At 37.1% G+C, this 16,981-nt stretch overlaps 1 protein-coding gene across 2 annotated transcripts in view; it reads left to right on the top strand.

The window, feature by feature from the left end:
• Window positions 1-16,981, top strand: part of LOC115209875 (autophagy-related protein 2 homolog B) — a 197,429-nt gene that overhangs the window by 97,008 nt on the left and 83,440 nt on the right. For both annotated transcript variants that reach the window (XM_029778451.2, XM_036501567.1), the window contains exons 13-15: window positions 3,896-4,012; window positions 4,391-4,579; window positions 6,994-7,082. In XM_029778451.2, coding sequence (XP_029634311.1) covers window positions 3,896-4,012; window positions 4,391-4,579; window positions 6,994-7,082 — 395 coding nt within the window. The remainder of the gene's footprint in view (window positions 1-3,895; window positions 4,013-4,390; window positions 4,580-6,993; window positions 7,083-16,981) is intronic.

Raw genomic sequence — 16,981 nt, 5'->3', positions numbered from 1 at the left:
ACAAGGCTACTGGAGTTCTGTGCTGCAAATAACCTATTGATTGGCAACACCAACTTCGGGAAGCCAACCAGCCACCTGATAATCTACCAATCAGGGGAGCTACACTAGCCAGATCAATTTCATTCTCACCAGGCAGCGAGATGCATGGTTGCTCATAAATACATAGACACTCCCTGGTGAAGAATGTATCTCCTAGCATAGACTAATCATTAATTTCATTAGACTCTAGGCCAGAAGGATGCCAAGAAGCAGACCAGTCTGGAAAAAAAGAACTTGGAAGCTTAAAGACCCTTCATATGGTCAGAGATTTAGGGTCATCCTAATTGAGACATTTGATGAGAAGGAGGAGCTTCTACGAACTTGTGACAAAGAGGAAAATTGGGAATTCCTGTAGGACAGCTTGCTGAGTGCCACAGACCAAATCTGTGGGTTGTGCAAAGTCCCAACCAGACCTAGGGTAATGTGGTGGTAGAATGTTGTTGTAGACAGGGCCATTAGAGCAGAGAAACAGACCTTGAAGAGTGGGAGTAGCAGGGAACTGTATCAGATACCCAGAAGGGAAGCTAAGAGACATGTATATCTAGCCAAGGGAGAAGCAGAAAAGAGGAAGTTTGCCTATGTTCAGCAGTGTGAGGACCAAAGAACTGAAGTATTATGGGTTGCAAGAAAGTGTGCTCCTTATTGCTTTCTCAACTGGAAAAAGACCATTTTGGCATCAAATCATTACTTGTGATGAGAAATGGATACTCTTTATAACAACAACAACAGGGAAACAGGACAGTGATTAGATGCAGGAGAGTCACCTAAACACTACCCAAACCCACCATTGCACTCTAAAAAGTTAGTGGTCACTGTATGCTGGTGGGCGAAGGGAGTTATTCATTATTCATTTTTGCAACAAGAAAAAATGGTAACAGCAACATCGTATTGCCAAGTAACAGCAACAGCGAATTGATTGTATGCATGAGAATTTGAAAAAGAAGCAACCCAGACTAGTGAATAGAGATGGCTTAATTTTGCTCATGACAATGCACGTCCTCACACTCCTCAAGCTATCGTCCAAAAGTTGCAAAGCCTGAATTATGAGATTTTGCTACATCAGTTCTCTAACACTTCTAAAACATTTTATTGTTACCTTTCAAATATGACATTTCATGTGAAAAACCTAACACTTAATAATACACATAAAATAGCATGCATGTATGAAAACAAATACACAAACCTACATATATAATTGCACATGCTGCCTAAATACATAGACACATGCAAAACAACAAGCAAATAAATATAAATAGATTCATGTTAACACATATAAAGTATACAAACACATGCACAAAGAATATCTATATATGCTCATAGAAATAGACAAGTATGTTAAACATACGCAAACAAGAAAATGACAAAGAGAGAAAACAAGTGGTATTCATATATAAATGAAAATAATTTAGAGATGACTAAAATAATTATAAATGATTAAAATTTCAAGTATTTTAGTTAAAAATTGCTCAGTAACTTTGGTGGCTATTGAAAAGTTTGCATGTTTGATATACTAATTTTATAAAAAATATAATTTTGTAAAGATTTAAAGTTCTAGCTAAAGCATGCAAAATAAAATGAAACATGAAAATAATAAAATAATGATGGAAAAAACTGAACAGAATTCACAAAACCTTCAGGAATACACAAATGGTATTATGATAATGATATTAAAAAATTCCTTCTGGACAAGAGCTTAAAATATGCATATATAAGGCAACTGGAAAAAAAACCAAGGATGAAATGCTGTATAGAGTGGTGGAAAAGCCGAATCACTTAAAACAATCAAGAGGGAAATAGTTTGTGAAAAAGTTGATGGCTTTTTTTTTTTAAATAGGGAATATGGTAAAGAGCAAAAAGGCTGTCTATATGAAATCATTTGACAGCTCATAAAGTACTTAGAAGCTTGTCTGCAAAAATTTAGCTCTTTCTTACAGCTTAAGCATGCTTATCCTGGAAAAGGATAGAAAACTTCTCATTCAGATATAACAGACATCTCATTGAGTTCCTGTGTAATCCATGCTTGTATGGGGTAGCGTTCTGTAATAGGGACCAATAAATTTTAAATGGGGGGGGGGAGAACCAGCTTCTTTTAACTCTCATATGTGTTTGGCCAGGCTTGTTACTGACCTGTTTTTCAGGTACCTGAAGGAATTCTTGTGTGAATAGAGTCTTATTTTGAAGTTGTTTCTGTGAAACCTGAGTATGTTTTGTATGTACTGGTGTCATTCAACTGAACTTTTAAATACCCAATTTTGGAATCCTATTATTCCTTTTAATTATCTGGCTGTGAAGAGGGAACAGACCAAGAGACAGACATATGGGCAGATTGACAGAAATATAGACGGACAGATAGACAGACATAGTAAGATTATAGTAAGATAGCAAATCTGCCCATCTATGATGGGAAATAAAGGGATAGTATCGCAAATCTAAACCCTCTAACTTCATGAACTATCTAATGGTGGGGGAATCCAGAGTTAATCCTTGTCGCTGGAATTTTAACAAAAAAAAAAAATCAAATGTGATTTACTAATATAAAATTCAGTGTCCACTAAATAATAATACTTTTCGCATTTTTTTCACTAAAAACCTTCCTGATTATCACCTTCATAATCCAAAACAAACATTGTGACCATTGGTCCAGCCATTTGACCGTGCAGAGGAAACAGACAGATGGACATAACGCCTATTATAGTATGATGATCTCACAAATATGGCTAATTATTCATTTAGGCAAATTAGGCAAAATTTCAACCAATTTTTTGACCATTCAACTTGTTATATTTCCTAAAATATGCATCTAAATTTCACAAATGTGTTATCAAAATGTTTCTTTTTAGATGCTCTCCAAGAAAAAATACAGTAGAAATTACATTTAAATATTTTCAAAAATTCATAGTGATACCTACTGTTAATTGTTCATCAAATGACTGACATGAGGATAATTTAAATATAATGAACAGTGTTGCATTAGTGACAAACTCTTGGTAAAACTTATTTATATTTCACATTTAGCTCTGCACCATAGTTATTTAAATTATTCTGCCAGTGTTTTTCTGAAAGTCATGAGGATCACAACACCTAATAACCTACCCACCTCCCTGTTCCTTGAAAGTAGTCCTATTGATGGTTCATTTATGGATACTTCTCATCACATATAATCCAGCAGTTAGCTGTGTTATATACGTATGTGCAGGAGGAATATTAAGAGTTTTCCTTTATTTTTCTTTCAACGTATATCATTAAAACTTGCTTTCTATCTCTCTATGTCTCTTTCTTTCCTTGATTATTAACTAATTGATTACTTCCATAGAAAGGAGCATTTATTTTATTAATGATGTTGGAAACTCCTGTGACCCTGTATATGTGCCTCGTAAAGGTTATAATGTTAAACTATTATCTTTCATGTAATAATCATAGTGTATGAAACCATGTCATCAACTTGCTTGTGACATCTATCTGGGAACAATGTTATAATCACCAGAACATTATAATCAAACTGTAATATACAGGTCATGTAAGGAAGACACTTTCAAAAACTTGAAAACACAGACACAACACATCAAGAAAATGAAATATGTATGTATAACACGTGTTAAATGCAGCTCATGGGGTTATATTTGATGTACATCACTTCCTGCCAATGTTTTATACAATCAAAAAGAATATTGATCAATTAGTCAAATAATTAACATAGATTACAATGTGGTCAGTATTTTTCACTATTGACTGGTATAGATGCTATAATAGATAAGTAACTTTGTGTATAACTAATTATGTTTGGACGTATTCCAGTTGCTTTTTGTTTTGATAAGTGAAGAAATAATGTTACCAAATCAGTTTTTATTTTTTTCAGCTTTTGACCTTTGCTAAACACTCTCCTCCAAATATGAGTTCCAAGTCAATGTATAATAGTTTCCACTATCAAAATCCAGCTCTAAAACTGTCTGCTGTCAGTGTCAACAGAACAAAGGTGAGTTTCGTCTCCTGCCGAGTGAATATTTTTTATTGGATTTGACCCCAATTTTTTCCCTGTTAAGTTACTTAGGATTGGTATATTCCCTGAATACTATTATTAGGAAAATTGATCTTTTCTACAAATTCTTGATAATTTTTATGACTAATAACAATATTGTCCAATGTATCCTTCCTTTCTTAAGGGAGATTGAGTTATTATTTGTAGAAGGTTGAATAACCACATAAAGTTATCAACTGGAGGTCTACTTAATGTTGGTTACTTAACAGAATTGCCCTGTTCAACTTATAATATTTGCTAATACTATATTTACAGTTTGTTACATAGTTTCTCCCTTGTAAACACCTTAATTCTAGTTTCTTTTATTTCAACCAGTTTTCTCAACAGCGATCCACAATACCCAAAACAGAACTGTCCTTTGAGTTGGGTCAGTTTACATCTGAAGTTGACATAACAATTGTCGATCGAATAAACAGCTTATTGAAATCAGATCTTGTGCGGCCACCCGATCAAAATATCAATAGTGGGCTGCGATTTGTTCCTACAAGTCCATATGCCAGTTTTGTGAGTATACCTTTTGTGACATTTTCCAGGGAAGGGTGGGGGAATTAAGATGATGATGATAATGATGGGAACAAGATGTCAGCTCAGTGATGATGTGTCAGATAGTGGACTTTTATAATCAATACATAAGGCATATGATGATTGACTTCCAAGCTCAACTAAGCAAACAGGTCTCAGAATTGGCCCAATAACATTAATCAGTTCTTGAAGTAACTTTTTTCTTCGGTTTGAAATGGAAGGAAGTGAGATTGCAATCAAGGCGCAGGAGTGGCTGTGTGGTAAGTAGCTTGCTAACCAACCACATGGTTCCGGGTTCAGTCCCACTGCGTGGCATCTTGGGCAAGTGTCTTCTGCTATAGCCCCGGGCCGACCAATGCCTTGTGAGTGGATTTGGTAGACGGAAACTGAAGGAAGCCTGTCGTATATATGTATGTATGTGTGTGTGTGTTTGTCCCTCTAGCATTGCTTGACAACCGATGCTGGTGTGTTTACGTCCCCGTTACTTAGCGGTTCGGCAAAAGAGCCCGATAGAATAAGTACTGGGCTTACAAAGAATAAGTCCCGGGGTCGATTTGCTCGACTAAAGGCGGTGCTCCAGCATGGCCGCAGTCAAATGACTGAAACAAGTAAAAGAGTAAAAGAGAGTAAAGAGTAACTTGTTTACTTTTAGCAGTGGCTAAAAGTAATTTTACTGCTTCCAAGGATGTCACTTAATTTTGTATCTGCTTTGAAACATCCTGTGGCTGAAAGACAATCAACTGTCTTATACTTTCCTGTCACTGTTTATGATTTTTTGTTTCCATCGTTGTCATTGTCATCATCATTTAACGTCCATCTTCTTTGCTGGCATGGGTTGGATGGTTTGACATTTCTTTTTTTTCTAAAAATGTGGAAAAATACAGACATTATGATTTGGACAAAAATTTCAAAACATTTCTGTAGTTACGGTTAGGGTTAATGTTCGGGAAAAAAGTCAAAATTGAAGAATTAGTCAGGAAAGCGGGGGTGGAATTTAACTGTCGATTTTTGGCAATTTTCCAGAACCTCCGTATCCAAAAAATTTGCGAGAAAATGGGTGGGGATGGGCGGAAGTCTTTCTGAATTGAGTCTAGGATGCGGGGTGGCATGATGTCAACTTCACTGGAGACACACCCAAAGGTCATCATAGTTTTGGGGAACTTGGTTTTCATGATATATGAGATATCACATGGATTGTAAGCAAGCCAGCTGTTGTTCTGAGTGCAACTGGCTCTGGTAGAAATTCTTTTCATCTGAGAAGAACCAAATCATCCCTGGCTCAACAGGATGTGTCAGCTTGTTCATGAGCTTCTTTGCCATTGTCAAGCAGTTCTCCTTGTCTTTGACTGACAGAATTTATCTCTTGTATGAGTGGTAGCAAAGGTGCTCGTTCAAGGCCAGCTTCATGGTAGTGACTCCAACAACCGTCTCTCTCACCAAAGCCTGGATCCCTTTTCTTGAATCTACCATCACCTTGTCCTGCAGTTGTTGGATGAATTCCAGCTTGTGAATAGAATCCCTGTTTTGTCCCTTCCTGCTGGCCATCTCTTGTGAAAGGTAGGAGAGTTCAGTTTGCTGGACATTGTTGTAGAGCTGAAAAAGAGGTAATTTTACTCTTCTCCTCTGGAAGCCATGTACTCGCAATACCAGAGGGTGCACACTCTCCTACCCTGATGTAATCTCCAGGGATACAGGCATCCAGCAACAGGACCTCAGTAATGCCATGATGGACCGTGAAGTCTGGCGTAGCATGGTAAATTCCATTGTCTCGACCACGGTCGAACAATGATGATGATGATGCTGGCCATGGATTTATAGTCTCTATTGCAGCCGTCATATCTTACAGCCTTTACAGTGTTACCATTGATAAACAAAAAATATTGTTGAAACTAGTTCGGTGTATATGTAAATAAATTTATTTAAAAACAATTACAAGTTTTTTAAATCTAGTTGCATTTTCAACAACAAATGTGCCTATATATATATTAAGTTAGACATGACCTGGACCAATCTTTAGTCAAAACATATCTAAGTTTATCAAAGTTTATCTAATTTTAATTATAAGAAATTTAAAACTACAATTAATACTATTAATACATGTATATACAAAAGCCTAACTTTAGACACCTCGTATATTTGCTATCAAACATAAATCTATTGCTAAGTAGTATCTTACGAATAAACTTAAATTTAATATTTGTATATATATATATTAAATTTATAAGTTTAAATTATTTAAATAATTTTTTATTTTTAACCTTTATATTTTAAATTAATTTTATGTATTGGCTTATGTTTTTCACTGTTTGATTTGCCTAATAGTGGTTTATCTCTAATATAATATGATATATATATATATATATATAATGTTTGTGTTGGATATTTCATTATTTCAGACAACACAGGCATTATATGAAGGGTCCACTACAGAAGAAAATAGAGTTTCATTGAAAGTTGGCAGTTCATCATGTATACTTCGAGTCAGGTAAAAAATTTTATTCATGATATTTTGAGTAGAGCAGTTACTTTATGGATCCTCTATAGCTCCTTAGCACAATACTAGAACTATATCCCAGTTTGTTCATTCCCAGTTGAAATCATTGGTCCCTTTTGTAGAATTACACAAGTATCAATGTGAAGACTCTCTTTTCTAAAAAAAAACCAATCAATATTATATGTATAAATTATCTCAGTTGGTATTTGTAAAATCCTTACAACTTTCTATTTGTAAGAAAATGTTTTTAAAATGTGTACATCTATTTCAGATAATATATAATGAGTATATTATACCTATTTCTTTACTACCCACAAGGGGCTAAACACAGAGAGGACAGACAAACGGATTAAGTTGATTATATCGACCCCAGTGCGTAACTGGTACTTATTTAATCGACCCCGAAAGGATGAAAGGCAAAGTCGACCTCGGCGGAATTTGAACTCAGGATGTAGCGGCAGGCGAAATACCGCTAAGCATTTCGCCCGACGTGCTAACGCTTCTGCCAGCTCGCCGCCTTAATTATATTATACCTGAAATTTGTTTAACCCTCTTGAGAGACCATTCTCAGTTCTATGGTACAAGCTTTCTTTTATAAAGTCACCTGTGTTGAAACCTTCCATCAAAATTTCATCTTAGTATTCCAAACGCCAGCTTAGTAGCAACTAAATTTTCCATTATTTTCAAACTTAACTGAAGCGAAGGCAATGTATTTCAACTGAAATATAGTAACAGGAGTGGCTGTTTGTAAGTAGCTTGCTTACCAACCACATGGTTCGGGGTTCAGTCCCACTGCGTGGCACCTTGGGCAAATGTCTTCTACTATAGCCTCGGGCCAACCAAAGCCTTGTGAGTGGATTTGGTAGACGGAAACTGAAAGAAGCCCGTCGTATATATGTATATATATGTATGTGCATGTATGTTTGTGTGTCTGTGTTTGACCCCCTAGCATTGCTTGACAACCGATGCTGGTGTATTTGTGTCTCTGTCACTTAGCGGTTTGGCAAAAGAGACCCATAGAATAAGTACTGGGCTTACAAAGAATAAGTCCTGGGGTCAAGTTGCTTGACTAAATGCTTTGCAACGTTTGTATTTGAAAGTAGTAGTTTTCTGATTGCAGATCTCCCATGAAATCCAGCTTTGTACAGCTCCCAGCGAACAGTTTTTGTGGAAACTGGGTTCTCGAGGTGGTCATTAAGCTCTGCAGTAATTTTGGGAGCTGTATTTTTGTGATCCTTTCTAACAATTCGGGCAAGAGTCCAACAGTCCCTATCTGAAAGTTTTGGTTTTCTTCTGGAATTTTGTTTCGACGAGGAGGTTTTTTTCCCCCTCTTTCTCAAAGGCTTTCATTACTTTCAAGACAGTACCTCTTGATGCACCAAACATTTCAGCTGTTTTCGTTATGTTAGAGCCTGCCATACGAGCATCAACAATTTGACTTCTTTGAAAGTCCGAGAGATCTGTCATTTTAATGAATTTCAATTACCTTTTTTGGATGATATCTGAAAAGAAACAGCAATTTTAACAAAACATTTTAAGCAACAGTAATAATAAATAAAAAAAACATAAAAATAAACAAGCTTTTGATGGTTTTATAGATATTTCACAATTATGATGCTAGGTGTTTCCATTATTTTGTCCAACCCCTGTATATGAGCATTACATATCTCATATTTAAATATTAGAGTAGATGGACTTCAATAAAGACTGTGATAATTATTTGTCATGTAGGTGTGTTTGTTGTTGTTGAGTCCCAAATTAAGTCTGATCAAAGGTATTCTAGTTATGATGCCATCTATTCAAACATTGTATTTGTAAGACTAAATATCTAATTTGATGCATAATTGGTTACTGTTTCTAGCATGTTGAATGACCATCCTGTAGATCAGTGGTTCTCAACAATTGTTTTTTTCCCATGGACCCCCTCTGTTCTTGTTTTGCTTGGATATACCATCATAACCATTTGATGTTTAAAAAATTCCGTTATATTTTTATAATTAAGTATTACTAGAAATCTTTATATATAAAAGTGAGGTTGTGTGCTGTCTGTCTCCTACGATTTAGATTCCTAACTACTCCCACATTTTGCGGTGCAGTTTAACCAAAAGCGGGTATCTTATAGTCGTGATTCATATCGAGCCCTTCTGGGTATTAGCGCGTGTCTACAATGAGTCTACGATTTTTAAAAACATTTACCATAATTTTTTTCCATTTTAATGCATTTTTTCGCTATTATATAAGGGAAGTAACTCTCTAAAAATGTCTACGATGAGTCAACGATTTAAAAAAAAAAAATTACCATAAATTTTTTTTCCATTTTTAATGCATTTTTTTGCTATTTTTTTGGCTATAACTCTCTAAAAATGCTTATATAGTTATTTCCCTTACAAACCCGAGCAACGCCAGGGGATACTGCTAGTTACATATACAAAAAAATTGTTGAAATATTTTGTGTATTGTAGAACTTTAGCTCATAAATTTTAGCTACAGGATCCTATTTGCACTCCAACCCCCAGAACCACTGCTCTGCTATGGAGGCTCCTTTAATTGTTCAGTATATTCTTTGTATTGACTTGACTACACAGATAATCCAATGGTTTAGGTACATAGTAGTATATGTTGGTGTGCTAGATTGGCATCAGCTTAACTTGAAGGAGGTTAATTGTTCCATTGAATACAGGTGTTTGTATACATACATATATATTTGTTGTTGATTTCTTATTGTATTTTCAAGTTATAAAACAGGTTTGTTGACCTCTCCCTGACATTTTAGCTTTCTTTTTACTACTTACTTAGCTATAGACACAATCTCACTACCTTCCCAAAAGACACACACACACACACATTCCTAGTAGCCTTTCATCTGTCTCATCCCTCTCTCTCTCTCTCTCTCTCTTTTTTTCTCTCTCTCTCTCTCTCTCTCTCTCTTATTCTCATATTATCTATCTTTTGTCATTTCTCTCACCTTATCCCCCCCCTCTCTCTCTCTCTCTCTCTGCTACCACTCTTTCTCTGCTGGTATGCTTATATATGTATGCACAGGAGTGTCTATGTGGTAAGTAGCTTGCTGACTAACCACATGGTTCCGGGTTCCCACTGCATGGAACCTTGGGCAAGTGCCTTCTACTATAGCCTCAGGCCGACCAAAGCCTTGTGAGTAGATTTGGTAGACGGAAACTGAAAGAAGCCCAACGTATATATGTGTATATTATATATATATATATATATGTACGTGTGTGTATATGTTTGTGTTTGTCCCCCAACATGGCTTGACAACCGATGCTGGTGTATTTACGTCCCCATAACTTAGCAGTTTGGCAAAAGAGACCGATAGAATAAGTACTAGACTTACAAAGAATATGTCCTGGGGTCGATTTGCTATTTGCTCCACTAAAAGCAGTGCTCCAGCATGGCCACAGTCAAATGACTGAAACAAGTAAAAGAGTAAAGAGTAAGTCCCTTTCAACCTTGCAACAAGTGTGTGTGTGCACACATACAGACACATAACATGAATCTAACCCACTACTTCCAAATTAGTTCAGCAATACAACAGAATATTTAGAAAAGATATGCAGGCATAGCTGTGTGGTAAGAAGCTTGCTTCCCAACCATATGATTCCAGGTTCAGTCCCACACTATGGCACCTTGAGCAAATATCTTCTACTATAGCCTTGAACCGACCAAAGCCTTGTGAGTTGATTTTGTGGATGGAAACTGAAAGAAGCCTGTTGTATATATAGTTGTATGTGTTTGTATATGTTTGTCCCTACATCACTGCTTGTCAACTGGTATTGGTGTGTTTATATTCCTATAACTTAGTGGTTCAACAAAAGTGACTGATAGAATAAGTACTTGGCTTTAAAAAATAAATATGTCCTGGGGTCAAGGTGGTGCTCCAGCATGGCCGCAGTCAAATCACTGAAACAAGTAAAAGAATAAAAGAACATATATGTGCACATGCCTATGTAACTCCCATATTCAAGATTTACATGTGTCAATAAATGTTTGCCTAAAGAGTTTGACAAGTTACACACAAAGTGAAACTTGAGGTTTTGAGTAACTTTTAAAGTGTTTTTAGCTTAAGATATAACAATACATACATGCCTGCATCATCATCATCATCATCATCATCATTTAGCATCTGTTTTACATGCTGCCATGGGTAGGACAGTTTAACCAGAGCTGGCAAGGCCAGGGCCTGCACTAGGCCCCACTGTTCTGGCATGGTTTCTATGGTTAGATGCCCTTCCTAATGCCAACCACTCCACAGAATGTACTGGGTGCTTTTAACGTGGCACCTGCTCTAGTCTCAATTCTGCTGTAGCAGGCAGGTCTTTTTGCATACATGTATTATTATGGATGTATGTGTATTTTGCTTTGCAACCATATGGTTTCAGGTTCAGTCTCACTGCTTAGCACCTTGGGCAAGTGTCTTCTATTATAGCTCCATAAGTGAATTTGATTGATAGGAACTGTGTGGAAGCCTGTTGTGTGTATGTGTATTTATCCCCACACCACTTGACAATCAATGTTAGTCTATTTGTTTATGTCCCAATGACAGCCAGATCTCACCTGATGAAATGGTGCAGTTGTGCAATGATGTGATATCATGTAATTATTACACAACAACAAACTACATCATATTACATAGAGTATCATGAACTAAAGAAACAAAAAAAAAACAGATAGACCGATCAAAACATCATTATGTGCATTTCAATAGCATGATCACTTAGTCATCATTTATCATCCGTATTTTCATGCTGGCATGGGTTGGATGGTTGGACAAGAGATGGCAGGTCTGAAGACTGCACAAAGTTGTTCTGTCTGTTTCAGTTGTAGAAACCATACCAAAGCAGACAGTAGAACTTGCAGTCTTCTGCCTTGCCAGCTCCTGTCAAACTGTCCGGCACATGTAAAATGATGATGATGATGACTAACACATGATCATGCTGTTGAGATGCACATAGCGATATTTTGCTTCATATGTTCTAGTTTCTGTAGAACACCACAGGATGCATTGCAATTATCTCAGTGATACATAAACGGGTTTACAGGATGCCTCAGATCATTATACAGGTGTTAAACTTTACAAGGACTAGTTGACTGATTGGGAATATTCATGTATCCATCATCATCATCATCATCATCATTTAACGTCCGCTTTCCATGCTGGCATGGGTTGGACGGTTCAACTGGGGTCTGGGAAGCCAGAAGGCTGCACCAGGCCCAATCTGATCTGGCAATGTTTTTACAGCTGGATGCCCTTCCTAACGCCAACCACTCCGTGAGTGTAGTGGGTGCTTTTTACGTATTCCTTCCGAGTAACCTGTTAGCCTGATATATGTGGAGGTGTTAAAAAGTTAATTGCCAAGGTCTCTTTGATGTGGCCAAACTGGGGTACTTTAAAGGGCTTAAACAAATCAACCTCAAGATTTATTCATTCATCAATTATGACCAAAGTATACTGTAGCCAACTGGACCAAATGATGCAGAAATTTATGAAAAAACAGCCTAGATTAGTCAACAGGTCCACTCCTATTTTATTGCAAAACAACACCAGCCCACACATCACAAAAATGACATTGGCAAAACAACAGGAGGTGGAGTTGGAAGTTCCCCATCATCCACCATATTCACCTGATCTTACCCCCACTGACTACCACCTCTTCCAGAATTTGGATAACTTTTTGATAGGAAAAAAATTTAATTCCAACGATGCTGTAAAACCGGCCTTCCAAGATTTTAGTGACTCTAGATTGCCAGCCTTTTACAGTTCCAGGCTGGACAAGCTACTGCTGAAATGGCAAAAGTTTCTTGACAATATGGGTGCCTGGTTTGAGGAATAAAATTATTCCTTGTATTTATAAAACATTAGCAAACTTTTTTTTTTTCTACAAATTTCATATTTGACAACATCATCATCATCGTTGTTGTCGTTTAATATCTGCTTTCCATGCTGCCATGGATTGGATGGTTTGACTGAGGGCTGGCAAGCCAGAAGGCTGCAGCAGGATCCAGTCCGATCTGGCAATGTTTCTACAGCTGGATGTCCTTCCTAACACCAACCACTCCAAGAGTGTAGTGGGTACTTTTTACTTGCCACCGGCATGAGGGCCAGCCAGGCAGTATGGTATCAGCCATGCTTGAATGGCGCTTTTTACGTGCCACTGGCACAGGAGCCAATCCGGCGGCACTGGCAACGACTGCACTTGAATGGTGGTTTTTACATGCCACCAGCATGGAACCAGTCACGCAGCACTGGCAATGATCACACTCAAATGGTGTTTTTTACGGCCACTGGCATGAGACTAGTCAGGCAGCACTGGTGTCAACCATGCTCGAATGGTGCTTTTTATGTGTTACCAGCACGGGTGCCAATCAGGGAGCACTGTCATCGGCCACGACAACAACTTCACTTGCCTCAACAGGTCTTTGCAAGCACATTTTATTGCACAGTGATTTAAGGGTACTCTTAAATGGGCTGGTTATGCTGCACTGGCATACTTGGTCTTACTTGGCTTGCCGGGTCTTCTCAAGCACAGCCTATCTCCAAAAGTCTTGGTCACTTGTCATCGCTTCGGCGAGGCCCAACATTTTATGGTCGTACTTCACCATCTCATCCCAAGTCTTTCTGGGTCTACATCTTCCACAGGTTCCATCTACTGCTAGGGTGTGACACTTTTTCACACAGCTGTCTTCATCCATACACAACACATGACCATACCAGTGCAGTCGTCTCTCTTGCACACTACATTTGATGCTTTTTATGTCCAATTTTTCTCTCAGGACACTTACACTCTGTTATGTATGCACACTGACATTACATATCCACCGGAGCATACTAGCTTTATTCCTTGCAAGCTTGCACATGTCCTCAGCAGTCATGGGCCTCCTTTTTAATCAATTAAGACTTTTTCACTTCCCGAGTGTTAAACTAATACATCTGTTTGTTGCCTACACCACATGTCTTCGTCTTTTGTTTTTTTGTGAATTCTCCCTATATATATATATATATATATATATATTCCAGAGTAAACACATAAATGTGAAACAAGGTGGAAAAAAGAGTACTCAAATACCAGTGGTAGAGTAATATGCTTTATTTAAAGCAGCTGAAAATTCAACAAAACTTGTTACTCTGAGTTTCCCGTTGCCGTTCATCGGTGAACGGCAACGGGAAACTCAGAGTAACAGGTTTTGTGAATTTTCAGCTGCTTTAAATAAAGTATATATATATATATATATATATATATATATATAAATTCGGGGTGAGTACTTGATAATTATAAGCACCTGTGTATACCGTTTGGTGGTGTAGGTGGTGAAGTAAATTGATCAAAATAAAAACATGATGCCAAGGATTCAGCGGTACATATGTTTCGGGCCTTTATTAGACAGATTTATAACAATGCATAATGTATGTCTGTGGCCTTCTTCAGCCGCGCACAACAGCTTCCACAAGGACATGTGTTACATCAAAAATTCTTGGTTGGGGATGCAAATCCTCTCATTCGCGTACGACATAATGCGGCAACAGCATAGAATTGAAGCGTCCATCTCTTTCTTCTCTCAATGTAGAATGAGGAATGTTGAAGTAATGTAAATAAATTAATAAATAAATACATATATAGACGTGAAGGAACCTGGTAATAAGAGTAAATAGGGGTAAAGATGGAGGGGCGAGAATTCAGGACGAAGGATAAAAAATATATAAAAATTGTAAGTATATAAAAATATAAAAATGTAGAGTATAAAGATATAAAGAGATATAAGGAGATATAAAGGGGATATAAAGAATATAAAAAATATAAATGAATATAAAGGCATAAGGTTATAAAGTAAAATAGAAATATAAAGAATAAAGTAAAAAAATAAAATAGGAATAAAAATGATAAAAATGTAAAAAATATAAAGATAAGGGATGTATAGAGGTTACGGACCAAACATGGTGGTCAGGAAAATGACCAAATTTAGTTGTAGAAGCTTTGGGTGTCAATAAATCAACAGGGGCGTCTGGGGACCTAGTGTATTGTAAATCAGAGCTGTTGAGCAGTTAATCTAGTTCCTTGAATTAAGTGGTCATCTTGTACATACATACCAGCATGGATACATACACCCATATACACGCGTGCATACACAGCTCCAAGCATATAAGCATACATACGTACTCACGTGTAAACATGTACATAAACACATATACACCCACACACATGCGCATATATACATCCATACAACAGAATATGCGCATATATACACGGACATTATACGTGTACATATATATATATAAATACATATACACACACACACGCACATACACATATACATATACACATACACACATGCATACATATATGCACATGTATACCTATACATACATACGCATATACACACACCCATATATACATACGTACGTCCATCCTTACATACACATACACAGATGCCCACACATCCAGGTTTAGATATAAGATATTAAAGGATGTATATAAGAACGTATGTAAAGAATCACGCACTCACGTCTACACGTGCACGCACACACGGCTGTGTGTCCATATGTGCGTGCACATATACACTTACATACACACACAGAGACATTCGCGCGTATAGGTATAGCTATAAGATATTAAGATGTATGCAAATATGTGTAAACATATGCATATAAGAAATCTGCGAAAACATGTAAAAAGATGTAAAGAAATACGTAAGGAATTTTAAAAAATTATTAAAGAAAATTATTAGAGATGAGTAACGGGGTATGCCCATCCAGACGTAGATGTTTACTCGTACGTATGTACACATATGTATACGTATACATACGTACACAAATGTACGTATAATCATAAAGCGGATCCATAGATAAGTAAATAAGGGATACGCAAAAAAATAGACATATATAGAGATATAAAGCGATAAGTTAGGGGTAAGAATGAGGGTAAGAATAAAAATTAGAAATAAAAGTAAGAAATACAATATAAAATAAGAAATACAATATAAAAGTTAGAAATAAAATATAAAAATTATAAGAACTATAAGAATTAAAATAAGGAATGAAAATAAAAATAAGAATAAAGGTAAAGCGAAATAGAATAGGATAAAGTAAAATAAAAATATAATCGGGTAAAGCTTAATATGAGATGAAGGAAAAGATAAAAGGTGGTTGAAAGTGTAAAGTTAAAGGTGTGTGCTAAAGGTGCCCACGTAGGGGCGGGCGGGGGGAGCTGAAAATTGGAAGGGTGGGAAGAATTTTTGATGTAACACATGTCCTTGTGGAAGCTGTTGTGCGCGGCTGAAGAAGGCCACAGACATACATTATGCATTGCTATAAATCTGTCTAATAAAGGCCCGAAACATATGTACCGCTGAATCCTTGGCATCATGTTTTTATTTTGATCAATATATATATATATATATATATCATCATATCATCATCATATATAACGTCCGCTTTCCGCGCTAGCACGGGTTGGACGGTTTGACCGGGTCTGGGAGCAGGGGCCGCACCAGGCTCCAGTCTGAATCTGGCAGAGTTTCTACGGCTGGATGCCCTCCTAACGCCAACCACTCCGTGAGTGGATTGGGTGCTTTTTACGTGCCACCTGCAAGGGGCCGGAGGGTCCGGCATCGTCACGATCGGTTCGAGCATTTAACGGGGGCAAGGTCCGGGGTATTTTGGGGATCGGGGTACTTTGGGGATCCAGGGTACTTTGGGGATCCTGTACAATGGGTAGGGGGTATGTGGAATGCTGCAGAAAGCAGCCCGGTCTTTGTAGTCACAGATTTATCGTCACTGATAACGTAATTAGGTAGAGGAAAGAAATACAGATATTCTAGAGTTGAGTTGGGGAGGGGGGTCCAGTTGAGATATATATATATATATATATATAGAGAGA

Source organism: Octopus sinensis, linkage group LG3 (assembly GCF_006345805.1).
Source record: "Octopus sinensis linkage group LG3, ASM634580v1, whole genome shotgun sequence".
NCBI classification, from domain to species: domain Eukaryota; kingdom Metazoa; phylum Mollusca; class Cephalopoda; order Octopoda; family Octopodidae; genus Octopus; species Octopus sinensis.
This window is presented reverse-complemented; position numbering and strand designations above follow the sequence as displayed.